This window comes from Anarhichas minor, unplaced genomic scaffold, assembly GCF_050575085.1.
Source record: "Anarhichas minor isolate MPS153535 unplaced genomic scaffold, ASM5057508v1 ptg000040l, whole genome shotgun sequence".
In the NCBI taxonomy this organism is placed as follows: Eukaryota; Metazoa; Chordata; class Actinopteri; order Perciformes; family Anarhichadidae; genus Anarhichas; species Anarhichas minor.
In genome coordinates, this window is record NW_027466486.1 from 4,301,429 (window position 1) to 4,328,858 (window position 27,430).

The 27,430-nt window shown below is 40.8% G+C and overlaps 1 protein-coding gene and 1 long non-coding RNA gene across 3 annotated transcripts; one reads left to right on the top strand and one right to left on the bottom strand.

Annotated features, from left to right (window-relative positions):
• Positions 1–4,220: 4,220 nt before the first annotated feature.
• LOC142968585 (uncharacterized) lies at positions 4,221–25,676 on the bottom strand. Of its 2 annotated transcripts, none has more exons than XR_012959044.1 (2): positions 14,406–25,676; positions 4,221–14,282 (listed from the first exon to the last, which is right to left on the bottom strand). It is a non-coding gene; the product is annotated as an uncharacterized LOC142968585 (long non-coding RNA). The 2 variants fall into 2 exon arrangements; XR_012959043.1 differs by having other exon boundaries at positions 14,370–25,676.
• Positions 7,727–22,778, top strand: keap1a (kelch-like ECH-associated protein 1a). Its single transcript, XM_076108516.1, has 12 exons — positions 7,727–8,233; positions 12,800–13,710; positions 14,090–14,289; positions 14,431–14,587; positions 16,022–16,114; positions 16,333–16,479; positions 16,575–16,681; positions 17,797–17,926; positions 18,191–18,387; positions 20,379–20,584; positions 21,068–21,244; positions 22,040–22,778. The coding sequence occupies exons 2-12, from the start codon at positions 13,501–13,503 to the stop codon at positions 22,219–22,221; spliced, it is 1,806 nt and encodes a 601-aa protein (XP_075964631.1). The 5' UTR covers positions 7,727–8,233; positions 12,800–13,500; the 3' UTR covers positions 22,222–22,778.
• Positions 25,677–27,430: the final 1,754 nt, after the last annotated feature.

Here is a 27,430-nt window from a genome sequence, read left to right on the forward strand (position 1 = left end):
TTTGGTCCACACTGAAATATCTCATCAACTGTTGGATGGATGGCAATGCACTTTTGAGCAGCAAATGCAATTCCTAATGTCTTTGGGGATCTCTTGACATGAAGTTTGTGGCTTTAAATCAGAGACAGAAGTGGCCGTCACCCAGCGGTTTGTGGACTGCCGTTTTGAGGCTTAGAGTTTGGCATTTTGGCCGTCGCCATCTTGACCTTTCGCAACCAGAAGTGACACGAGAGGGTGGAGCTAATAAAAACTCGGAACAAAACATTTTTTGGCGACCAACATGTTACAATTAACTTTCATGAACTGAAAACATTTTGTGAAACAGTGGAGGAGGGTAAAGTTCTAAGACGAAAACACGGACAATGAACAGACCAGACAACGTCGCGGTAGCAACCTCTCAATCACAAGGTAGCTACGCCTAAAACATACCCTTCTTTATGGTCTATTTTACTCTAAATGGGAGCATAATTTACACAATGAACATCATGCTGTATTGATGAAGACTTGAAACGAGCGATTGGGACCATAAACTCATGTTCACAATGTTTGCTGTGGTAATAAATCAAGTGAGAAGTAAGGTAATTTACTCATAGATTTCCATACAATCAGACTTCTTTTTGCAACCAGAGGAGTCGCCCCCTGCTGGCCATTAGAGAGAATGTAAGTTTAAGGAACTGAAGCATTCCACATTTGGTGCATGCATTCATGTTCCCCTCAGAATGAATTGTAATAACTTAGATCCCATTACTTTTCATCAAGCTGCACCATCAAGTCACAATTCAATTTGATTAATCTTTTGGCCACAAACGTCTCATCAACCTCAGCTGTGCTTTACTTTTAGTGCTCTTTAGAAAATGTTAGCATGCTAACATGCTAAACTAAGATGGTGAACATGGCAAACATTATACCAGCTAAAAATCAGCATGTACCACAGTATACAGCCACACAGAGCTGCTATCATGTCTGTAAATGTTTTACAGCATAAATCTAAATTAGGAAAGCATACATCTGATCCAGTATGCTGCTTTTAAAATGATGGCTCATTGGCTTCATGTTTTGGCCCTTTGGGTGTGAATTTTGAGAATATTTCTAAATTTCTAAAGTCTTGATTTTCAATATTTATTTTTCTCTGAGAAAAAAAGAAGACCCCAGAGAAGAGAAAAGCAGCAGCTCCACAGAATGGACTGTAACAATTGATATGAGTGATATGTTTTGGATTATTCTAGATGTCTTTATAATCTTTACAATCTTTACATTGTTACGATTTTTTGCTAATATTATATTATATTTGCGTGGGCTTCTAAAAGGAAAAACATATTTGTAAACATTATAGTTTTTTGGTTAATAACGAGAAAGAATGAGATTGTTGTGGGAAATATCTGCTAGGAAAATATTCATTTTTTTAACACTTCTTTTAGCATTCTCTTGTGTTTCCGCTGATGGCAAAGATTTAAGCGAGAAAAGGAAATTACAGAGAAACATTTTAAACAAATACTTCTAAAACAAAGTGTGGTGAAACTTAAGTTATCTTTCTAATGTATCTTAATAGTCATATGAGGTTTTAAATAGTTATTTAATAACATATATGAGTGACTTTGCCTGTCACACGTATCAATTTGTGAAAAAATGAACACAGGTACGGTACAATACAATATCAAAACCGTCTCCTTAAAGTCTTGATTGAAAGGACTTGTTGGTGTTCTGCTAACAAACAGCCGTAGACTGGAAAACTCTCAATAGCAAACCAGGGAATAATCAGAGGGATGGATGTAGACGAGACGAGAACAAAAATGCAGTAGACAGACAAAGACAGGAAAGAAAAGTTTGAGATTGGGTTAGAGATATCAGGAGAGCCAGAAGCCACTGAGACAGAGATATTTCTGAGAGAGAGCGGGGGCAGAAAGAGGAGGGAGACATAGAGAGAGAGAGAGAGAGAGAGAGAGAGAGAGAGAGAGAGAGGGAGTAATCAAGGAGAATCAGGACGTTTCCTCTGTAATACCCACAGGCCTCGACTGAGCCCCAGCTTCGCAATCCTCCCTGATTGGAGGGAAGGGTTTGTTTGAAGAGGAGGTCAAGACCATCAGTACCTTGTTAAGGAAAAGTTGTGTCCAGAGGAATGAAGGCTGACTCCTTCCTGAGGAATTCCTCGGGGATACTGTGTGGTATGTGTGTGTGTGTGTGTGTGTGTGTGTGTGTGTGTGTGTGTGTGTGTGTGAGGAAGACAGAGAGAAAGCACCCGATGTTCGAGAAAGAGACAATGTTTTTGTGTGTGTGTGGAAGAGAGAGAGAGTGTGTCTGTGTGTTTATAGAGTCACTAAAAAGGAGCGGCGACGGAGGAGAGGTGGAGGAATCAGATTGTGAGTTAAGGAGGTCCCCATCAACCCCCTCCTCACATAGTTTCTAAAGCCAGGATAGCAGCGCTGGCATTCGCTGCAATAATGCATGACAGATGTACATCAACCGTGCTCCCTCTCTATCTCTCTGTCTCTGTCTCTCCCACTCTCTCTCTCTCTCTTTTTCTGCCTCCTCCCATCTGGACCCAATGTGTTGTTGGTGATGGGCATCAGGCAGCAAGGCATAAACCTCTATAAAACTGAGAGAGAGAGGATTACGGTCTCGTGTGAGGAATCCTCCTGTTCTGGTGGTTGAATAGTGACTCTACAGGCAGTGACGGCGTATTAGAGTTGGCATGGGGTCCATGTGGGCTTCAACACTATACCCTTCAATTTTTTTTTACTTCCGTGGATGATATTAAACTACAGGCATGGCCACCTGAATTTGACATATAGGCAAAAATAATGTTGATGAATTGCATGAGATTGCTGCATAAAGTAGAAACCTAATGGACGGATGCAGCTACTATAGCTAATGACATTTTTTTAAACGTATTTTTACTGTATAATATTGTTTTTCTGCAGCTTTTTTATATTGTAACATGTACCATTTTGAATTATGTAGTCAATATATAAAATGTTTTTATGTAGAAAAACTCTCTATATATTTACTTTGTGCATTATATGTTAAAAAGAGCTCAATGATCAACCCTTTGTTGATGGGTTTTGTGGAGAATATATATATATATATATATATATATATGTCCTTAAGTTTACTTATATAAAAGGGATAGTCCACCCCCAAATCCAACATTCATATTTTTACTTATTACCTGTAGTGCTATTGATCAATCTAGATTGTTTTGGTGTGAGTTGCCTAGTTTTAGAGATATGAGTCGTAGAGATGTCTGCCTTCTCTTGAAAATAATGAGCCTGCACTCGGTTTGTGGTTCTCAAAGACCCAAAAAATACATTTTAAAAACTCAACCAAAACTCTCTCCAGAAACCATGACCCGGTTACTTAAGATAATCCACAAACCTTGTTGTGATGAATGATAGTTCCTACATGAAACGGCTCACAGCAAGGTAAGAGAAAAATATATATATTTTAGATTTTGGGTTGAACTGTCCTTTTAAGTGAAGTAATCAAGTCCGATATGCTATATTTTTTATTTTTGCACCATTTAAAAGGAAAATGTGTTAATTTGCTACAATTTGCTACCATTTCTTCAGATCTGAGCTTTTCTGCTCGTCTGTTCCGGGAACAAAATGTCAAAGTCCAAGCTGAGATATTTCCTTCCAGACCCACAGAAGACATTATACACTGTTGTGCTCCTCGTCATGAGTGAACTTAACCTCATGTGTAAAATCGGCGGAGTGCCCCTTTAACTACAGTGTTTTCCAGATTTGCTTGTGTTACTGTGTTCAAACAGCAGAGGTCAGCACATCCACAGTTCATTATGTCAACTTCCCCCCCCCCCCCCCCCCCTCTCATTATCACACTAACACGAAGGTCAATAAAATCCTGCGGTTCTTCTACCAAACACAACCAGCCTTGATGGCAACCCAGCAGCATTTTCACATCTTTCACCCCTTAATTTAACGTGTGTGCTCAAACAAACATGGTCTTTATTTTGGAGTTAGACATGCATGAGTTGTTTTATGTAGTGTAGTAAAAATCCGACGCCAAGAATCTCTAAGCTGTTTCTTTCTCCTTACTACGCTTGTGCTGAGTAAAGAGAGAAATAGGGAAATAAAGAAATAAAGCTGAGGTTTGGTGGAGCTGAGGAAAGAGGAATGCACCGAGGTCCGCGCAAGGAGGAAAGACAGGAAGAGTGATCACTCTGACAGAACAGAAATGTGGACAGCTTTTTTGCTGTGTCACCGTGCTGTTGTACTTTGTTTTATTACTTCCTCGTCGCAGTAAATTAACTTGAGCACAATGCCTCTGCAAGAGAAAAACACACAGGTGGTTATTTGCAAAAAAAACGACGTAAATCTAGCAGAATGGAAACATTTCATTATATTGTTGAGACACATGCTGTATCAAAGTAAAAAATAAAAATCATCACTTTTAATTCCAGCATTTCTGCTTCTAAAACAGAGCTACACTTTTCTTCACAGTAGATGTAGAGAATAAGTCTTCCTGTTTTGTCACGTGATAAATGTTGCAGTCAGTTTCCAGTGGCAGAATGTAACCAAGTACATTTACTCAAGTACTGTACTTAAGTACAATTTGGAAGTATATACACTTTACTTTTATTTGATTTTCAGTTTGTGCTACAGGATCTGAATATATATTTTCCATCACTGTATTTATTATTATTAATAATAATTCTAGTTCATGCCACGTTATACTTCTTCTCCATTACAGTTCACTACTCCACTATACAAATTAAGATTTTATGAAATATTGTAAACAACCGAACAGCATAAAACGTTAGAATAAAAGAATCCAACAGTAAACTAGTACACTATCAACATAAAGCCCCTGACATGTAGTCTCTAAGTTCTCTTTTATATTCAATATTGACTAACTAAACAGCAATCAGAGTTGATGTTCAGAGAAAACAGCCTTCACTGGAGTCACTGTGCATTCAAAGAGTCACAATGGCACAGAAAATAGAAACATTTTCAGATGTGCACACAGGTGCATGCACACTCCTATGCATGTGCTTACCACACCTGACAAGGCATATTCCGTGTCAGAATGAATCATCAGATATGAATCACCTTCCGGGATATGTTTATTGGCAACAAAAGCACCTCACTGTAAATGATTCTGGTGTCTGTTGTCCATAATTTGAGACATTTATCTGTTTATTGCACAGGGAATAAGCTTAGGTTTGTGTTAGTTAAGTAGTTACATATGATAAAATAACTTACAAACTAATCTAGACATCTGACTCCAAAAGATATAAAAGTCAGAATTGGAGACAAATATATATGACGGAATTGAGGCAGAAATAGTAAATTGCATTGAAATGAAAGAGAGTCTTATGTGCATTGATTACACAGTGAGATAGCAGCTTAATTCATGGTTTCACACAGGTCGTCATCTCCATAGGATAAACTACATCTTTCACAACATCATGGCTGTTGTGTTTTTAATGAGAAATAAAATTAATCTTTAACCCATTATGCAGAACACCGTGTGCAGCCATCCTCTCTATCATAATGGTACAACCTGTCCTCGCATCAAATCGGTAACCATTTTTGGAACTTTTGTTTCCATGTTCTTGGTGTTGGTGGTGTGTGGTGTGAGCTGTGTGGATAATTGTGTTGCCTTAAGAACTCGAAAGTCACCTACACGACAGTATCGGTGAAATACCGCTGAGCAGAAAACACGCCCATCTGTACTGTAACTGCCAGAGGGCTGAAGAGAAATGCTCTAATTAGAGAATGTTCAGATGAGGATTTGAATAAAGTTTAAAAGCAATCATGTAGTGAATTAATTAAGCTCACTTTATATGTGAGAAAGTCATTCACATATATACGATCTGAACTCACGGACCTATTAAATAAGTTTAGCTTAGAGAAGGATAACCTGGGGTTCCCCTGACATGAACTCAAACACTATCCCAGAGTCTATCACTATCTGTGCACTTTAATCTCCCTCATTATCACTTGTGAATATGGCTTCATGTGTCTGTGGGTATGAACAGGATGTAGGTCAAATATAATTAGCTTATCTTTCTCTATCCCAGGTCAATAAATGATGATGGTAAGCTGCTGAACAAGTCTGCATGGGTTTTGATAAACTGGGGGAAAGCATGTTCCGCGTGCCAATCTGCCATGGGTGTGGCCTGTCCCCTCTTCCTGTTGTTTGAGACGTCCATGGACAGGATATCAAAGCACTCCTGAGGTGAGGAGGGAGGGGGTTATGTATCTCAGGGACAAAAAGATCAAACGGAGGAGCAGAATGGAAATAAGCCCTTAAGCTTTTTTTCTTTAGAATTAATCTTTTAGAATTGATGTTTTTCTTAAGGGAGTTCTGTCTGTACAATGACTGTCAGGCTGTTTAAACAAACCCATTCACTTAATCAGACCAGTCAACGTTTAGGGGATTTTGGATTTTGGAACATGGAGATGAACAATTAATCTTGATGTCCAATCCTGTGAACATCACTTGTATCCGAAACACCAACATTTCATGCGTTAAGAAATGTTTTCAGCTTTGTACAATGCATTTTCTTTCAGATAATCTAATTGGTCTTTTAAATCGTTTCCTTTATCTTAGTAGGAGATTTGTTGAGATCCATCAAAGGACACATAACCATTCAACTTATCAGACAAATTCAAAATCTCCAAATATCGAGATACATGACTTTCAATTATGAGTATGAAAAGTTATTCTTGACCTCGGAAATAGTTCAACAAAACTGTAATAACTAAAGTTCCACTGACGAAGTATCTATCTGCTTTCAACAGCAACTCATTGTCGTCAACATCTTCCAAATGTATATTTCCAAAGTCAACACTTTCACGCTAAAGTTTTAAACCAATGTGAAAATAGAAGGCAAACAGGAAAACAAGGGGGCCAATTTCACGAAACAAAATGATTTCTATTATTATTTAAACTTAAAACAAAATGGAGCATAATCACTGCTGGAAGTGTCCAAATGAACCAGATGCTTTTCTTCATTTGATGTTACATTGTTGTTTTCTTTCTCCTTTTTGGAAACAAGTAATCAAATGTATTGGAGTAGTTGCATAAACCAGTGTCACAATCTACCCCAGCATTGTTTGTTAGGAGACAGGTGTCTCGTTCTTTCGGGTAAAAACAAGAATTTGGACTTGCATTGATTTTGCTGAATGGTTGAATCTCTGATCACAAACAAAGAAAGTTTGGTCTCATAGTAAAAAACACACTTTTTGTTGTGAACATGTATTTGTTTCTGTTTTTTGGTAGATCTTATTTCATCTGTATACATTAACGTGCCCAGATTGTCTCGGTTTTATTTATCTTTTGTGACTAATACTTTTCTGTATTGTCTCGTGTTACATTATGATATTATGTAACCGTGACTATCACATTCAATAGTGTAGTTTGTTGTATAATTGTCCTATATGGGTCTAATCTCACAACTTTCAAATAGGGTTATTGTTTTAGCAGTTGGTGAAGTGCCCTTTATATAAATCCACTATATGTTATTATAGGATTACCTATTTGTTAAAAGAAGAACATACTGCCAGCCAAGATTATCCCTCAGGGCAGGAATGCAATGGGCAGAACCAGTCACTGTTATGTTTCTCAATGATTCATCAATCAAACTTCTTAAGAAATGCTGTGTGTTTCCTTTGTGGTCCTGTGTGTGTGTGTGTGTGTGTGTGTGTGTGTGTGTGTGTGTGTGTGTGTGTGTGCGCGCGCGCGCGCGTTTCTTGATATAAAGCCGCTGCAGGGAGGTTTTTAGCAGTGTAATAGTTATATAATCATTCCCGAATCAATCCTTGGCCGACGCTCAGTTTCAGTTTGGGGAATGCCGCTCGTAACTTGTTGCCGTATAAGTTTCTGTAGATGCGTACTGCCCGTGCACAGTGTCTTTGCAGTGTCGCCTAAATACTCCAGAGTTGCAGAGTCATGTTGAGGCATTAATTCCTCCTCCCCACCACCACCACCACCACCATCACCACCACCACCGCAGCTTTTGGAAGTCTGCCGACGGCGACGCAGAGCGGGGCAGCAGCAGGCAGCAGAGACACCACAGCTCTTTATCGCATTTATCCTTTAACTGTGAAGACTGGCCGATCTGCTGCTTCCCTCGCAGGACCGGCAAGCTTCAACCAGCGACAAGGGGAGAGAGGACCTCCTGCGGTCGGACCAGCGATGCGGAAACTGCCCGGTGTGATTCTCATGTCATTATGGAGTTTTAACAGCTGCCGTGAAAGTACCGCTTTAGGTGAGTGAATCTACTGCAGTTTTTAAGTCCACAGTGTCGGTTTCATGTACTGAGTGGACGCGCCCTTTGTAAAAAAAAAAAAAAAAAATCACTGTAATATTCAAACACTGTTGTTGTTGTCGGGCGCGCGTGTGTGTAACAGGATCGCTCGTGACATTTGTTACGTGATCTGTTATTACGAAGCAAACAGTGTTTCTGTGCTGGATACGCAAGATATCCGGTAGTTTTTACTTTGGTCGTCGACCGTTCACTTTGTTTGCTCAGTAGTGCGCAGACTCGTAAAGCGGAATTGAAACTTGCTCATTATTGTGTTTTTTTTTCAAGGTCTGTCATTCATTTAACGAGAGTCAAATGTTCTCCAACATCCTCGTGAACATAAATATGGCTTTAGAGAGCTGATTCATCCAGCGTGTTGTCAGTTATTCAATCACAGAAATCTGCATACATTGTATATTAAATCCATTCTCTGGTTCCAGCTTGCAGTTATTTGTTTCATTCTTCATATCATTGTCAGTTCAATCTTGGGATTTTTTTTTTTTTAGCTTTAAAAATAAAACAAGCAACTTGAAGATCGCTTTGGCAGAAACTGTTTTCACCAGTTTCTGCCATTTTAACTTTATCAACTTATTGAGAAAAATAATCACAAGTTCATCTATAATAAAGCAAAAAATAACAATTGCAGCCCTGGATGCAATTACGGATGAAACTAACTATTATTTTCAATATTGGCTCCTCCTCCGATCATTTCTTTGATGAGTTGATTGTTTAGTCTTTAAACATAAAACAATTGTCTGACCAACAATCCCAAAGAGATTTACTGTTAAAACAATGAAAAGCAGTTAATCAATCAACTATTGATACAATACAGATCCTCCCTGCTGTAAGATATAAAACATCATTCATCATCAATGAGGATCAAATACCTTACAAATAAACTGAAGCTGAAACAATTAGTTTATTAATCAATTAAACAGTTGATTAACAGTTTTGCTAATTGACCAGTTGCTCAAGTAATTTCTTTTGCTTCTTTTAAGTAAACGTAATATCTTTGAGTTTTAGATTGTTGCTCTGATCAAACAGGTAATGTAAATATGTCAACTTGGGTTACAGGATTTTTTTTAAGAACATTGTATAGACCGAACAATTCATTGATTAATCAATGAAAATAATAATTTGTGGCACCATAGAATGCAACAAGAATATTAGCACTTTATATTTACACACCATATCTGTTCAGCCTGTTCCCAAATGTTTCCGTGCGCACACGTTTTTACCGAGGATAAGGAAGGACTTTTCTTTGTTTAGGGACTGTATATTTAGTGCTTCTGATATGGTGAGTTTGCGGTCAGGACGCAGCATTTGGCCACTTTTTATTCTTTGTTCTCAAGTGTTATTTTAGGTCACAATGTTTAGTGTGCAGCGCTTGGATGAAGTTTCTGACCAGCGAATGTCTTCAGTCATCAGAAACCTTTGACCCCTGCCATCAGGGCATGCTGGAGGATGACAAGGCAGAAGAGCTCGTGTCACTGCTGTTACGAAACACTGCAACAAGTCATGACACCCCAGCAGAGTCTTCACAAAGCCCTGTGTGTTGCACGTCCAGGTCAAACCTGACTGCAGTCTGACGTGTTGTCAGAGTGCTGTCTACCATCTGCCAACAGAAACAGTCTGTAAATAGTTAACTCTGTGTCTCTCTGCTTCTCTTGCTTCTTCTTATAACTTCTGCACTAAGCCAGGCTTGTGATTTATAATAAACCCACAGTCTTGGTGCCAAAATTGACACGTTTGAGTGGTTTCGTTCCTCCGTTCTTCTGTTATTCTCTGTCATTTTTAGTGTCTCAAAAGTAGAAATTTCATCTGGTGAATGCCACAGCTCTCCTTCCTGAAATCAAACCCAATTTCATCAATGAAGCTGAAGTATCCTAAGAAATACATTTGACAAAAGCCAAACAGTAGCACCTCCTGCAGTGCCAACAGTCGAGATATATTTCAAACAAACGTTGATAGTTGAGATCAATAAACTGGTCAGAACTTGTGTTCCTGCAGGCTTGAGCAATGCTTTATATAGTAGCCAAGCTCTGCACACCGTGTTTACACAGTAATGCACTGTTAACCCCCTTAAAGCCTGATCAGGAGAGTAGGACAGGCTAATATTTCTAAGCACAATGGCCCTTTATGGAAAACCGAGCTGCACTGTATTAATAACTCTCGCTTCCCTTCTCTTTCTTTTTAAATCTTCCATCAGTGAAATCTAAGTAATCTTTTTTTCGATAAGCGATTTTTCTCTCCCTTGCTCACTGTATGTTGCCCCGAAAATCTCTCTGCCTCTGCTTCACTCTCCTTCCCTTTCCATCTCAAGCTTTTGGTCATGTGACCAGCAAACAGGCCGACTGACTGTAGGGGTGAGAGGTGAGGGAGCAGATTTTGATCGTGCACTAACCTCCTGGCGCTTGGCTCAGTAAAACACAAGCATGTGATAAATGCTGGTGGTGCAGAGAAATAGCTGTCAGTTGTTGTGAGTATTGCTGTGGATCTCGGAGGGTCGAGAGTAGTTTTGACCCTGGTTGGATCAGGGTAGCTGTTGTCCCCTGCTGCTAGTCTTTGTGCTAAGCTAAGCTAACCATTCCTGACTGTGACTTTAATGGACAGACACGAGTGGCATCAATTTCACATCGAACCCTCGACAATAAATTAATAAGCATTTCCCAAAATGTAAAATGACTCAAGAATCGATATTCAAATCTGTAACACTTTATAATAAGAGTAGAAATGATATACTTGAGTAATGCTTAAACAAGCCCTCAGGATTTCCGTAAAGTTGTGGTACACAAAACTATTCCACAGTTTTAAAGGTGAGGACGGAGCACAGGACTACGTGGGGACGAGAGGAGGCTCACTGTGTGTGTACGTCGGTGACGCTTGGTGCTCAAAACACAGTCAGAGTTGACGGACAATGTTTCCCTGAAGCCTGATTGTTTAATGTTAAGATGTCATCTGCCCAGAGAATTGTTTTTGATGCTGCTGTTTGCATTTCTCCTGATATAAATTTACAAAAACAATTCAGGAGAGCACTACTGTTTTTTGTTTTTTTGTCTTGTGTTGCAAATGGGCTTTAACTGAGATTTTATCAGAGTTGCTAAGATAAGAGGTGTTTGAGTGTTTGTGTGCTCTCCTGTTGCATCAGCTAATTGTTATTAGTGTGTTCATTTCTTGACACTAAATTAAGACAGACAGTCAAACAGGTTCCAGTCAGATGACACCAGCCTGCTCCGACACAGGGGAGTGGTTATATCTCCTTACTTTGTTTCTTGAGAAGTTAAGTAGGAACATAGAAGTGAATGTGGTTCAGGGAAACAGTGGAGTGGTTGGTCAGCAACAGCTTCTGGTGTCTGGTAGGAATTCATTCATACCTTGTGTTGTTTTAAATAGCGTGAATTTATGTTCTGGATATGGTTGTCAGCCGGCTCCAGTCTGCAGAGTCTTACTCACTCCTCTCTGTGACTCACACACTATGACTGTGACTTCTGTTTGGCTGAGCTCTTTGGAGAAGCGACACTGGAAAAGAGGGTTTTAACTGACTACATTACAGTGCTCTATTTTGCAATTTTAAAGCTAGGCTGGGTAATTTATTTCAGAAGATTTTTGTAATATTTGTTGAAATTATCTTTACATCCCAACAACAATCAATAAGTCAAAGGCTCTGACAAACATGAATGAAAACACTGTACCTGTGGCTGCCGCAGGCCTTTTAATAGGCCCGTCGTTTTATTTGGCCCGGATAAGGCTTCACCTGCCTGTGCGTACTCTGCCCGTGCACTCATTGCTAGCGTGACAGCTGTGAGTGCTAAAAATAGCCATACTCGTTGTTATTTTTCATTATGATATATTTACATTCATAGTAATAATTTTGGGGGAGTGGCCATTACTTTCAATATCGATGAAACTGGTGTCTCGTTTGGTCTCCAAGGTGATGAAAATTGGCCATTACATTGTCCTAGAGCAAAAGGTGACATCATCAAATATCTGGTTTTGACTGACTAATAATCCAAAATCCACAAATTATTCAATTTACAATAACTTAAGACCAGCAGGAAATTCTCTGATTTGAGAGCTTGGTACCATCAAATGTCATAAGTCATCTTATAAGTCAATTGGTTATTCGATTTATATAATAGTTGCATATTTTCTTTCAATCAAATGACTAATTGTCGCAGCTCTACTGTGATCTTCTATTGATAAAAGGTTTCTGGTCGATCATTGTAGATGAGAATATTTGTAAAGTTGTTGAAAAAAGTATTTTCCTGAATAAAGCAAACTTAAAAACACAGCAACCATTTCCTTGGGCAAAAAGTTGTGGCTTAAAGCAGTTCAACAGAATCGGCTTTTCTGTTTCAGTTGCAAGGAAGTGAAACCTTGAGTGTGTGAGACGGTCACACACCCAAACATTCATTCACGAGGGAAAAACGTCATCTTCGCATGAGATTTTAGTTCCATTAGCTTTTTCTAAAACCACTGAAAGTCTCTTATCTCTCTTCACTGAATCTGTTTTTGTTCTTTTTTTTGCAGGATAAGCATCACGACAGACGGGGGTTGAAGAAATCCCTGCCAGGATACATCCGATTGTGCAGTTACACACATTTGCCAACCACTTCCTCTTTTTTTTCCCCCCATTGGACAAAAAAAAAATTGAAGAGGACTCTCTGAAATGTCAAAATGGATCACTTTCAAAGCCCTGAAACCTGTATAATCTGGACCAACAGCGATTCAATGATCATGGTCTGACTTGTGCTTTGGGAACTGTCCGATCCGGATTCAAAAGCTGCCAGTCATGTTGGAGCCTGGATCTGTGGATGAGGGAGTATTATGTGGTTCACCATCACTCTGCCTGTTTTTTTACCAGCCGGATTTGTGCGGAGAAGCGTATGAGCTGAACATATTTCATGTGGCAACTGGCTTTTCCTGTGGACTACTTGCTGGGCCTGCCGACTGTAACCAGGATCACCAGTCATGGATAGTACCATTATGCTCTTCACATCCCTAATTTCTTGGTCTCCTTGTTGAATAGACTTTTTTTGTGTTAAATTTAAGGCAAAATGAAGGAACTAAGGACATCTTCTCACCGGAGCCTTTACAAAGACAAAGGAATTTTATCCGCTGAAAGTCTGAGCCCAACGGGATAAGAACTGAAAACTGAAAAGTACAAGACTCTAATACTAAACAAGTAATTACTCAAACAAACAAACAAAGCCGAGTACTTCTCTCCCAGAATGCATTGCCCGAGGACGAAACGCCTGGCCCGCAACTCTGACTTCTCGGCTATCGCGGTTCCCTCGATGCATGGGTCCGGGTATCTTGACTACACAGTCGAGACCCACGCTCCCAAAGCCCTCGAGGTCATGGAGGAATTCAGACGGCATGAGATGTTGTGTGACCTGGTGCTACATGTCACATACAAGGAAAGGACAGTGGACTACAAGGTGAGGCACCTTCTAAATTCAATGCAGTTTGTACCCTTTTGTTCACAGTTTGTCAAAATGCCAAATTTATAAACACACAAAGTACAATAATGAAGCCCTGACCCTGACTAAATGCAGTAAAAGTCAAAGAATACAATAAATTGTGTTGTGGTAACTCTATAGATGCCGTGGCAAGTCATAGTGACTCAGCATCTGCTGCTACATGCTGACAGTGAGAGCAGCAGCTAATTGACGAACCTTTGCATGAAATGCATTCAAACGTGCACGTATTGAAAGGAGATGCCGTCACAGTAATGGCGACTTGTTTACTTCAGGTACTTCTCCAGATTCGTGGGATTAAGTGTTTCTGTATGATCCAATAAATGTTGGTTGTTTTCAGGTGCACAGGGTGGTGCTGGCGTCCTGTAGCCCCTACTTCAGAGCCATGTTCACCAGCAGCTTCAAAGAGTGTCACGCCTCGGAGGTCACCCTGCGTGATGTCTGCCCTCAGGTGGTGGGAAGACTTATTGACTTTGCCTACACCTCCCACATCACAGTGGGAGAAAACAGTGTGTTGCACGTTCTGTTGGCTGCTATGAGGTAAACATACAGTCTTTAAACAGCAAGTACACGTGCTTGATTTCTTAAATCTGTCACTCTTTTCATCTTTCAATATTTACCGGTTAGAGAATATACAGGACAGTAGTGAATTTCACCTCCATTTGCTTTCTTCTCTATAAGGTATCAGATGGAGGACGTGGCCAAGGCGTGCTGCGATTTCCTCACCAAGCACCTGGAGCCGGCCAATGTCATCGGCATCGCCCGCTTTGCTGAGGAGATCTACTGCAAGGAGCTGCACCAGCGGAGTCGAGAGTATATCAACACACACTTCAATGAGGTGAGGTGAACATGCAGGAAGCTCAAACACACACAAGTTATCCTTTCAAATATAATCAAGTCAAGTTTTTATAAAAGCTCATTTTATTGTTACTTTATGTGAAGCAAACTTGTGAACGCAGTGTATTTATTGTGCAAAGTGCAGGTGTTTTTCAGTGAGAAATATACTCTCCTGCCATGTTGTTCTCACATGGGGGGAAAAAAGAAGGAAACAACCAAAGATGTTGGAGTGATTTTTAGCCAATCCTTTGGTCAGGAGAAGGAGAATCGACTGCAACTTTATGACCCCGTGCCAATAAAATTCAAGTCTATTCAAGTTTGAAATGACCGTAGCTCATTTGCGTATTACGTGTTTCCTCCATGGGATCAGTGGTCATTTCTGTTGTCGTCTGATTTCATATTATTTCCTATTGTTATACCTGCCATCTTTTTCTTTTTTTTCTCCATCTCCTCTGCCTGCTCTTACTAGTGAAGTAACTCTGTCTTGGTCACATTCAGCTCTGCTCTTAGATCCTCAGCTGAGTTCTCCTGAGCTTTCACTTTGCTTTGCGCTTGCTGCCAGTCTGTTCTCCATCAACCTCAGCTCGTTCACTGTGGCTCTCGGTGCTCCCAGCTCAGCGCTGAAACCAAAGCCCCTGGCAGGCATCGGGGTCAGCAGCAAAGCTGTAGCACTTTAAATTCTGTCTTTGGATCTTATAGATGTTGATTGAGCTTAAATAGACTGCGCATAGCAGGCCATAAATCACCAAAGAAGCTCCAGAACATTACAGTTTATATGCATTATTTAACAAACATTAGTCAGAACCAAGTTCAGGTAATTTGGCGCTCTGGTTGCAGCACCAGTACGTTTTTGCCAGAACATTTCACACATGTTCTCTCTTTCCCTGACACTGTTATTTTGTGGCCAGAGGCATAATGTTTTCGGGTTGTCAGTCCGTCCGTCCGTCCGATCCATTCTCATGAATATCTCAGGGACGCCTGGTGGGAATGTCTTCAAATTTGGCACAAACATCTATTTCCACACGAGGCTCAACTGATTAGAATTTGCTGGTCAAAGGTCACTGTGTCCTCACAAAACATTTTTGGCTATAGCTCAAGAAGTTATATGCTAATTAAGACACATTAACACAAATATCTAATAGGATATAGTGATGACACTTTGGACAGATATGGACGTAACCTGCAACATGGCTGGTTGGCAGAGGCATACAACCACGAGGCGGTAATGCTAGTTTAAATGGCAGCAACCTCTGTAAGTGTGTGAATGCTCCCTCTGTGTCTGTGTCTTATCTCTAATGCCTGCCTACCAACTCACATTATTCACTGAATAATACTGTACCGCATAAGAAAATACAATCTGAAAACGGACTGAAAAGTGCATATTCAGTAGTCGGATGCCTTTATCTGACTATGCTCTTGTGTCTCTCTGTGTAAGGTGATTAAAGAAGATGAGTTCTTCAGCCTCTCCCACTGCCAGCTGCTGGAGCTCATCAGTCAGGACAGTCTCAAGGTGCTCTGTGAGTCTGAGGTGAGTGGCATTAAAAGAACTAATTCAAACTTGAAAATGTAAATTTAGTTTGTGAAGTCAGAGAATGATTTTTATCTCGTGTGTCACACAACAGTCATCTGATGCTAAAAAAGGTCAAACATAGCACAAATGCTATTAGTCAAAATGCTGACGAGTGAATGTAGATACATAGGTACACAACAAACGCGTGTTGATATGACTAAATACATTCCTATCAGGTGTATAAGGCCTGTACAGACTGGGTCCGCTGGGATATGGAGGGCAGAGCCCACTACCTGCATGCCCTCCTGAATGCGGTTCATATCTACGCCCTGCCTCCTAAGTTCCTAAAGAACCAGCTGCTGTCCTGCCCCATCCTCAGCAAGGTAAACCACAGTCTTGCTCTATGTTTTTGTTTTCTATTTGAGAAAGACATGACATTATTTTCAATGCTCCTTACAACTCCTTCTTTTATCTCCAGGCCAATTCCTGTAAGGACTTCCTGTCTAAAATCTTCCAAGATATGACTTTGAGGAAGCTGCCTCCTGCTCCTAACCGTGGAACGCAGCTCATCTATGTAGCCGGCGGGTACTTATCTCAAATAGTTTTTATCAACAGCATTTATTTGGTCGCACACTTACTGTAAGACACTCTGTAGGCCATTTTGACCTATTTTTCCTGATATCGATCATACAAAAAGAAACTGATTATGAGGCAACAGTTTGATGACGTGCATGTTAATGAGTAGGCTTTCCTCACAACCATAGACCATGTTGGCTCACAACAAGCTTTTGGCAGCAGCTGTGTTGTTGTTTCTTATCATGTTGGATGCAAAACATGGCTCCAGAAAGTGTCTCAGTCTGCCACCCAGTGGCTGTTGGGAGGTTATGTAAGCACCCTCTTATTTTTGTATGCCCTTCATGTATACTGTAGTTTGGGCTGGGCCATATGGCCAAAATCCTCTATCACAATAAAGGTAATTTAATTTCTTGACAACGATATGTATCACTATATAGGATTTCTGCTAATTTTATAAACTACCAGAAACACCAACATTGTTATTATCAATTTAGACAATGTAATTGTGTATCATGATATCTCAAAAACTGATCTAATCATGATATGATTCCATTGAAAGACGATAAATTATCATACTGAATTATTACCCAGCCCTAACTGTAATGGCAAACTGCATGTTGACCTATTTTCCACTGCCATAAACCACAGGTGGGTTTTTAACCAAGGTGGTAAACATAGAACTACCATTAGAATGTTCATTTATTGTATTTATACACTTCTTTAAGTGCAGTACTTTGACTACAGAGCATTTGGATTGTGCTGCTTCAGGTGTTTTGAGTTTTTTGATGGTCTTATTCAGGTTTGGTTTTTTTGGACCTTTTTAAAAAAATAGCATCATTAATTTAAGTAAATTTGGTGTACGGCTGGTATAAAAGCACAAGTACAAACGGGGTTTGCAATGTGTTTTTGACTGACGTGGGAAAGAGTAGTTTTTGTTTTCACTCGAACCAAATTGCGCCACTAAATTTCAAACCGCACCATTCATACATGCATACCTACTGTATGTCAGCATATTAAGTCATTGGTCTTTTCTGCTGTGTACTTATTTTAGTACACATTCTTTTAATGAATGCATATCAAATCAAGAGCGCATTTAGAGTGAACATACAATTGTCTCTGTTCAGATACAAGCAGCGTTCACTGGACTCCATGGAGGCTTTTGATCCCAGGAGGAATGTGTGGCTAAAACTGGCTGACATGGGGTCTGCATGCAGTGGTCTGGGGGCCTGCGCGCTGTTTGGACTCCTTTACACTGTAAGTTGCACCCCTTGTGTCATACCACCAATGAAATGTCATTATAAAAACATCGCAGAGAGTTTTAGTTTCTGGGTGACATTCGAAGACACGATTATATGTTGTTGTATAATATGATATGAGAAATACAAAACTGGGAAACTAAATTCAAACACTGGTTTAGTTTTGTGCCACTGTACTGGCACATTTCTGTGTACATTAGACATTCAATACTGTAATGGACCAATGTTTTGTTTTGACAAGTTTCAACATTAATCTCTTCAGGTTGGAGGCCGGGACATGTCTCTTCAAAACATCACAGAGTCCAGCGCCCTGTGCTGCTACAACCCGATGACCAACCAGTGGAGCCAGCAAGCCTCCCTCAGCATCCCAAGGAACAGGGTCGGGGTGGGCGTGGTGGACGGCTGCATCTACGCTGTCGGAGGCTCGCAGGGCTCCACACATCACAACACGGTGGAGAGGTGAGACGTGTGTTTGATTATTTAACTAGGCACTTACGAGAAGTAATTTGATTTTAATGACGTCTTATTTACTAGGATGAATGTGATGAGCACAGATGTCCTCCCCCTATGCACACATTTTCAGATTAAGTGCATTTACCTCAGTGCCAGTACAGATAATGACGCAATGAAATGAATAGCTGCCATTCAACCTAAAGAGCAGTCATGATGTTCGCAGGTATTCCTCTTGACCTAATTACAAAACGGGCTCTTTCAAAACATGTCGAGACACACAATGCAGGAATGTCGATCTGGTTCGGGAAGCTTTACATCTTTTTTTGCTGCCACCGCCGAGCAGGGAGGAGTTTTAATGCTGTGATAAATCAGTTTCAATCAATTAATAACAAAAAAGTCACGTCAAGCCAAATTACGATGATTCTTTTTGATACATAACCTCAATCCCCTTTTGTAATAATGGGTGTATATTTCTAAAAGATGCTGGTCACAAGAGAATTATTAGAACTCATCAGACGCCACTTGGAAGTCTTTTCACAAGAGGCTGCTAAATATAATGAAAGCTGATAAAACAATTTGAAATGAAAATCCGATGTGAAACGCATCAAAGGAGATGAGAGCATTTATAGGAACAACGTTTGGCAGAAAGGACTCCGCTCTTGAGGATGCCTCCCAAATGAATCCAGGCAACATGTAAGAGATTCAACAGGGAGCTATACCTCCTTGTTCTAGTGCGCTATATTGAGATTATGTATTGTCATTTATCATTGAAATTTGCTTCGCTGCATGTAGTAATTTCAGGGTTCAGAGCACAGGGTCAGTGTCAGCACATTGACTCGAGAAGTGACTTGCATTTAGTGGTTTTCTCAAGGGCACTTTGCCAATGTTTTAGGGCAGGTGATGTAATATCAGCCACCCTCCTATCAGCAGTTTACAGCTGGAATACACCCAGTACCGAGAAGTAATTTAATCATTAACATGCAGTCCAACCTGTCACATCATGACTCAGCCCTTTGTTGGTGTTATAACTCATATTATGCTTTTTCCAGTATTAAATGAATAGTCCAACATTTTGGGGGTTATGTTATTTTCTTTCTTGCTGTGAGTTAAATAAGAGGATTAATACCCCTATCATATATGTTGGTTCAATATAAAGCTATGCAGCTAGGGGGTGGTTAGTTAAGCTTAGCATAAAGACCGAAGCCAAAACAGCTTGCCTGACTGTCCAAAGGTAAAAGAAGAATGCACCTACCAACATCTTATATTCATTATTTAATCTGTTCAAAAAGCATAGAGGTGGGGTTAGGCTGACTCCCCCCCCCCCCCCCTTTTTGGACAGAGCCGAGCTAGCTGTTTCCCCCTCCATCCAGTCTTTATGCTAAGCTAAGCTAACCGATATGAGTGTGGTATTCTCTCCTCTAACCGTCATTGAGAAAGTGAACAAGCCTATTTGGGGGGAAAAAAATCAAGCTATCCCTTTAAAAAGATAAAAAAATACCTCCTGCACATTTTATTGACAAAGTAGGATTGAAACGTAGTCAATAAAATTGTGGCATGGAGTAGTGTACAGGCGTTGCCTTTCTCTTTATGATGCTTCTCTGATAGCCTAGCACCTACGTGTACAATTAATCTTCTTCAAGCTATTCCTTTTAAAAATGTGTTAAATAAAACACGTAGTTTACAGTATAAGATGAGCTTAATTTGACCTTTTAAACCGTTCTTGTCTATCTGCTCTCAGTGGTGTTGCAACCTCTTTGGCTTCAAATAAAGCTTAACAATAGTTGCCAAACATCGTTGCCAGCTTAACCTAATCCACTTAAAATTGACTGGCTGGTGTAGATTGAGAAGGTTGCTTCACACAGCCACTGCCATCACGTTCTGCCGCTCTGATACACTTGTTTGAATATCGTAATTGATTAATATGTAACAACATTAGGAGCTGTCAACAGATTATCACATTGGCTGCATGCACTGCTCAACTGCTGTTTGGTTTGCAGGTGGGATCCAGAGTCTAATCGCTGGTCCTTTGTTTGCCCGATGTCGGTGGCTCGTCTGGGTGCTGGAGTGACGGCGTGCGGGGGGGTTCTGTATGTGGTGGGGGGATACGACGGGCAGAACCGCTGGAACACTGCTGAGAAATACCAGCCTGACACTAACACCTGGCAGCAGCTGGCACCCATGAGCACCATACGCAGTGGACTGGGTGAGTGTGTGTGTGTGTGTGTGTGTGTGTGTGTGTGGGTTTGTTTGTGTGTGTGTATGTTTGTGTGTGTGTTTGTGTACTCCTGTCTTTACGAGAGCCAGTCTGATTAAACAAATGAGATATTATGTATTGATTAGTGAGCTTTAGATGTGCTGGTAAGCAGGTTATGTTACCTTCAGAATGAGGAAGGCTAGCTATTTACCCCTAGCTCCAGTCTTTATGCTAAGCTAAGCTTCATATTTAACAGACAGACATACGCGTGGTGTCAATCCTCTAATCTTACTGTCAGCAATAACATGATTAAGCTCATTTGTAGTTTTACAGTTTTTATGCTAAGCTAACCGACTGCTGGTTCCAGCTGCATATTTAATGAACAGTGTGGTATTGATCTTCTCATCTAACTCTCAGCAACAACAGGGAATAAGCCATTTTGCCAAAATGTCAATCTTTTCCTGTAAGTTCCCTCTCTGTCTGTCTTTATAGGTTTGGTGTGTGTGAACTCTCACCTGTACGCAATAGGAGGGTATGATGGGCGGAGCCAGCTGTGTTCTGTGGAGCGTTACAATATAACCAGGAACCAATGGGAGCCCAGGGCCTCCATGCAGCACTGCCGCAGTGCACACGGAGTCGCAGTCCACCATGAGAGCATCTTTGTCCTCGGTCAGTCACGTGATTAATCAGATTATAAGAAAGTGTTTAGTGAAGTGATAGCATACTCACAAAAAAAATATATGAGGAATGATCTTATATTTACACGAATCAAGTCGACCTGTTTCACTTCGTTAGGCTCATGCAGAGTTCATGATGTATTTTTTAACTATTATAGATTTCTTTTTCTGATTTTGTATTTCATTTCTTTATTTTATTGTAATAATTTATAATTTTTCTATAACTATTTAACTTTTTTAGAATTATTTATTTTGTGTGTGTTGCTCCTGGGTATTTTAGTATACATTTTATTTTTGATTAAGCTTGGATTGATTAATATTGATTGCCCGTTTTTGTGTGCAATTACTACTTAAGTACATGAACAGTTATGTGTGTGCACTTAACTTAAGTTTTATTCGTATGAGTTGAAAGAAGTCTCTGGTATATTTCACGCGTCTGATGCTGGTGAGCCCAAGAAGAAGTTCATGCATGTAGACGCAATAAGACTCGTAAAGTAATTAGATAATTCTGATTAATTAGTAGAAAGTTGGGTCAGTAGGCTCAATGTGGCTCAATGGCTAAGTGTTGTTTAATTAAATGGAGTAAAGCGTGGATCAAATGTTAAGAGTAAACGGATGAGCAGGAGGGAAATTAAATCTCAGATCAGAAAGAAATAACAAACCTCGTTAGTAAATTAAAATCAATTAAAATCAAAAAATCGATTGCTTAAAGGCAGAACAATTGATCATTCCTCTAATCGGTTTATCCACAGCTCTATTGAACATGTTTTGTTTGTGGTTTATCCAGGAGGCTTTAACCAGCACGGCTTCCTGACCAGCGTTGAGTGTTACTGTCCAGACAGAAATGAATGGACGTGGGTCACCGACATGCCCGTCGGGTGCAGCGGCATGGGCGTCGCTGTTACCATGGAGCCCTGTCCCGGCAGCCTGCCGGAACAACAAGAGGAGGATGAGGATGGAGCCACATGACGATGAGGACGAAATCGGTTGAAGTTTCAAGTGTACATTTTTAAGTGGTGCTGCTTTTCAAGAGAGGGTTAAGTGAAAAACATTCCAATATGAAAACTCCTCGTACCTCCCCGCTCTCATGGATCTCATGTGTATCGCCCTGTGGAGTACTGCACACGTGTTCTGAATGGAAGAGGAAGAATATTTCTACATCTTCTAGGGGGACAGATGATTTGGGAAAAACTGGTAGCATAACAGTGACCTCGCAATGAACAAGGTGCTACAGATGTTCTCAAATAGCTATCAAATCAAATAATGGTACCATTAGATTAAGTATTGTTATTCCTCAGCTGTTTTTAATCTCTTTAGTGTTACATTTATTTGTAACTTTACAAAATGAATAACCTTCAGTATCCTGATTTCCTCTGTGTTGAAACTCTACCTCTGTCTCTGTCTAAATGAGCACTTTTCTTATGTGTTTTTCTTTATTTTGTGCCAATATAGTTTCACCCCAAACTGCCATTTTGTGTGCATTCAACATATTTTATTTTGTGACAATAAAGTTAATCTAATGTGTATTTCTGCACTACATTATCATCATTTTTAATTCAGATTTTCTCCAATGCACTGACGTCAGTAAAGAAAAATGTTTTTTTTATTGACTTCTTGTGATCTCAAGTGTGTAGGCCCCAATATGTAACAGCACGTGCACTACCACTAGATGGTGGAATTAGTCCAAAAACAGCTGCAACGTAAAATGTTTCTGTTTTTGGTTTTGCCATGTAAAAGTGCCCTAAAGGAACTTCCAGCTTAAAAAGAACAGCAACAGAATAAGGGCTCTAAACAATGATGCATTACCATATTAACTGATATACAGTACGTATGGAATTCGCACACTATGAGCATTGATGTCCAGTTTGGATGAAGAATATTTGTCCATGTTTTCTTGCTAAGAGAGAATAATTAGAGCTAGCCAGCCGAGCCTTCAGCCGTTACTCCAGCAGTCCAGAAGAGACAGACGGTGCTACACAACACTGTTGTCATCAACCGCAGACTTCTCTTGTGTGTTTACTTATCTCTCTCTGCACTGCTGCTCTCTGGCTCCTCCATGGGTCACCTGCAATTATCACAGCAGGACCAACAAAGAAGACAGTTCTGGACAGAGCAATTATTCAAATACAAGTTGAGATTTGTGACAGAGAAAAATGAAGGAGAAGCGAAATAAAGAAAATGCTCATGTATGTTTTGTTGCTTTCCTGGAATAATAGGTGATGGTCACATGTTTGAATCCATCTCAGATTTCAAAAACTCTCGGACGTGCAGTGCGTTGCGAGCGTTCATTATTGACAGAGCAACCTGTTGGACGACGAGCAGTGTTGAAGTGGTGGCAGAGGAGGAAGCGGCAGAGCTGTGGTTGTGTGTTCGGGCCCCGTAGAGGGAGAGCGGAGACAGACGATAGGGTAGAGGGCTCTTACTCCCTACTTAAAGCCCGACACAAGAGCAAATGACTCACATGGCGAACCCGTGACGTAGGCATCTCGCGCACATGCAAACACAAATATGTTCCATAGACAAACACATTTCGTTCTTTATCTGTCACACACGCATATGCGTGTGTGTGTGTGTGTGTGTGTGTGTGTGCAAAACAACGCTGGCTGTCTCTTATTCACAGGCTGTGGAAACAGATTTGCCTCAATGCTTTCATTGTCTCATGAGGGGAGAGGAATACAGAAAGAGATGAGGCACTGTGCAGCAGGGAGGTTTGCCTTCCGTAGAGAATCAGCGGAGGAAAATTAGTACACATACAGATGTAGCTGTTGTACAAGTCTGTCGTTTGGACGCTCGCCGCACTAATGCAGAACAGTTGCACAACCATCAAGAGAAACTGTTGGTGGAGGGACTCTTCCTCTGATAGAGCAGCAGAGATGCCATCTATAAGAACTGTAATAACTAAGTCATTACTTTGGTGCATAGCAGTGTTGTAGTGCTCGAGATTGGTCTTGGTCTCGAGACCGGTCTCGAGACCACTCTTTGAAGGACTCTGAATCGACTGGCTTTTTACTTGTGTCTTGGCCTCGGACAAAGAGGCCTCCGAATTTTATTTCAAGACCACAATTGCGGGGAACCCTCTGATTGCCTGGGAATTGTCTGATTTCATTGTTAACATCATCACTGTGATTGCTCATAGAAAACAAAGGGGCATTCCCACACATACCATTCACCTCTGCAATACCTTTTGAATATGTTATCTCATAGTACACTTCTACATACACTCATATATATGGAAAGAAAAGCGGTGAGTAAAGAGGACTGCCTATGGTTTGCCTGTTCCACTTTTTATCGGATGTGTCTCACGCAGTGTAGGGTCCCGCACTGGTCTTGGTCTTGACTTGGACTCAACCCCACAAAGTCTTGATCTTGTCTCTTGGTCATGACTTGGTCTCGGTTTAGCTGGTCTTGACTGCAACCCTGGTGCGTAGTGTTTTACATTGACACCAGCAGACAGGCAGAAACTAACTTTGGGCCAGAGACCTGTAAGTGCTATAGGACCTCAGCAAGTGCTCTTCTTGAACACTTAATTACTCGGATGTCATGTTGAAATATATGAACATCGGAAGTGATAGAATCTAAAAGAGCTGATCTGATAATCAATCGTTGCGCAACAGAGCTTGCAGCTTCGCAGCATGCTGAAATGTGCCAGTAGGGATTAAAAAGTCTATAGGAGCTTAGAAATACTATAACTGATACAGTGTGTTGTAACACGGAGCTGTCCGGCCTTTCTCAAGTCTCCGCAGGGGGGAAGAAATCCTGAAGAGGCCGAAGCAGCCTGAATATTACAATAAGGCTTATCCTGTTGGATGTGGCTTATTCTGCCTTATTCAGATCTGCATGCAGGCAGGAGGTAGAGTTGAGCCTCTATAGGATCTGAAGAGGTGGGGGGGGGCTTTAACGCCAGTGGGCCTATAGCTGGGCTTGTGTAGGTGTGACCTTGGCAAGTGATGACCTCATCAACATCCCTGCCTGCAAAGCTAATCTGTTACATTCTGAAGGATGCTCCTACGATGGAGCCACCCATGAAGGTGACATTGGTGAGCGGGGCTGGTGGCGTGGAAGCACCAGCCCTCGACGAGGCACGCGCAAACACATTCAAATGAGGATGCATGTGAGTGCCGTGCATGCATGCAAATACTGTACCCATATTAGTCATTTGACATAGACACAAAGATTCCTACGCAGCGTCGTGATGAAGCGCCGCAACTACCTGACAAACTTTATGTAAAATCTCCCCGATGCCTGCAGCAGGTGTTGCATTGTGACGGGGGTTAAAGGGTCAGACGGCTCTCTCTAATCTGACCCAAAATAATGCCGGATTTCTGCTCTGTGGCCAACACACAAAACCCATTTTCTGCCTTTCTTTTCCCCAAGAAATGTTGTTCCTAACTTCCTCATTCACATGCAGTAGTTTTCCTCATACAGTAAATGCTGCTCACCAACAAGCCGGTGTGGGTTATAGCCAACGCCTTGCTCAAGAGTTTTTTTTTCTCACCCTCAGAGCTGTTGCTGCCCTGGATTAACTGTTACCAATGATGCTAACGCGTGTGACGGTTTCAGTTTATAGTGCGTGCATGACCATCCATGGCCCTCCTCTCTGTCAACAGATGCCCTTGAGCAAGGCACGTCCAGCTGAGGCACTGGAGCTGATCAGTGACGAGCAGCAGCAGAAGACAGACGGGTGAATGTTTGTGAGCAAAATGAGTGGGAAGCAGAGCATAACATGTAGGCTACTCAGCCAATGTACCGTTGCATAAGTTTCAGAAGCAGTTGGACGAACAGTTATGTGACAATGGTTGAGTTTAGACTATTGATCCCGATTAATGTATTCCTTCATCTGTTTTGTTCTATATGTTTATTTGATAGATTAAAAATATAAAGTTAAAGTTCCATTTGAATATGGGACCTTTATGGCAAATGCATAAACTGCTGAAGCTCACTACCCTGATCTTGAGCATCATGTTATTAGTCGCTGTTGCCTGACAAAGGTTAAAGCATCTGCATTTATAACATGCAAGAGGTATAACGGTACCAAAATAAAATGATATTATGTATAACATTTAAAATGTCATATGAAGGGGATATTTCTTGACAGAACAAATGCATAAACTGATTTTATTATAATGTTTTATTGGCATGTACAATGCGTCCGTGGTACGCTACTCTAAAGTGAGTTCACAGTGACCTTATACTTTTAATGATGATCTGGTATCATTATGATGTTCCTCCATCATTCCTGCAGTCACATATAGTTTTCCTGAGATCACTGCACAGTGTTTCGTAAAGTATCGTTATAATTATATGCAGTGGCTGCTGTTGTTTTTCGTTAGTGATCGGAGCCTGCCTGTTGTGAGCATGTAGTGCGGCCGACTGGTCTGTGTGTTCACTTCAACTGTGTTTCTCTCGGACTCGGAGGAAAGCGTGAGTGGACGGTTTCAAGCTCCCCTCTCGCTGAATTGATTCTACTATGGGTCCTCCGGAAACACGGCGCTAAAACACGGGTATGCTGCGCTTCAACTATTCCTTATGTGTATCTATTTCGCCACTTAATGTAACCCACGTTTAAAGAATTTAACTTTAAAATGTTGGGATGTAATTCATGATGCCGCCAAAACGTATGCAATTGCTAGTGACACCCGCTTTCTCGGAAATGCACGTTTCCAGCTCCCCCCTGTACCTAAAGATGGTATATTCCACAATTTATTCCAGGGAAAGACTGACAGTTTTTTGGGTCATGAAGCAGCTGTTCAAGTCAGTGGTTCGCCCTCCCTCCGCAAGAATAAGGAATTAGTACATTTCAAATTAGATAACGACAAACGTTGGTGCAAGAAGAGAAAAAAAAGTATGACACTGTGTCCGTGGCACAAAATAAAGCATTTAAACATGACCAAAAATATTTTCTATTGCTAAACAAAAACCTTAAATTGCCACAGTTCATTTCCAACACATTAATATGAACAATGTTGTGTGTTTTGTTAATATGTTTGCAGTTGTGATTGTGTGAGTAGAGCAAATTCCTTTTAAAATTCTCCTGACATTAAAGATTGAGAGGTTAGATCTCCCTTACACACACACAAACACACACACACACACACACACACACACACACACACACACACACACACACACACACACACACACACACTCACTCATACTGTGGCAGACCTACAGTAGGAAG

Coding starts and splice junctions, on each gene's coding strand:
- keap1a (XM_076108516.1), top strand. CDS start 13,501: ATGCATTGCCCGAGGACGAAACGCCTGGCCCGCAACTCTGACTTCTCG. Junction 16,115..16,332: donor AGGTGCTCTGTGAGTCTGAG/GTGAGTGGCATT, acceptor CATTCCTATCAG/GTGTATAAGGCCTGTACAGA. Junction 21,245..22,039: donor TGAGAGCATCTTTGTCCTCG/GTCAGTCACGTG, acceptor TGGTTTATCCAG/GAGGCTTTAACCAGCACGGC.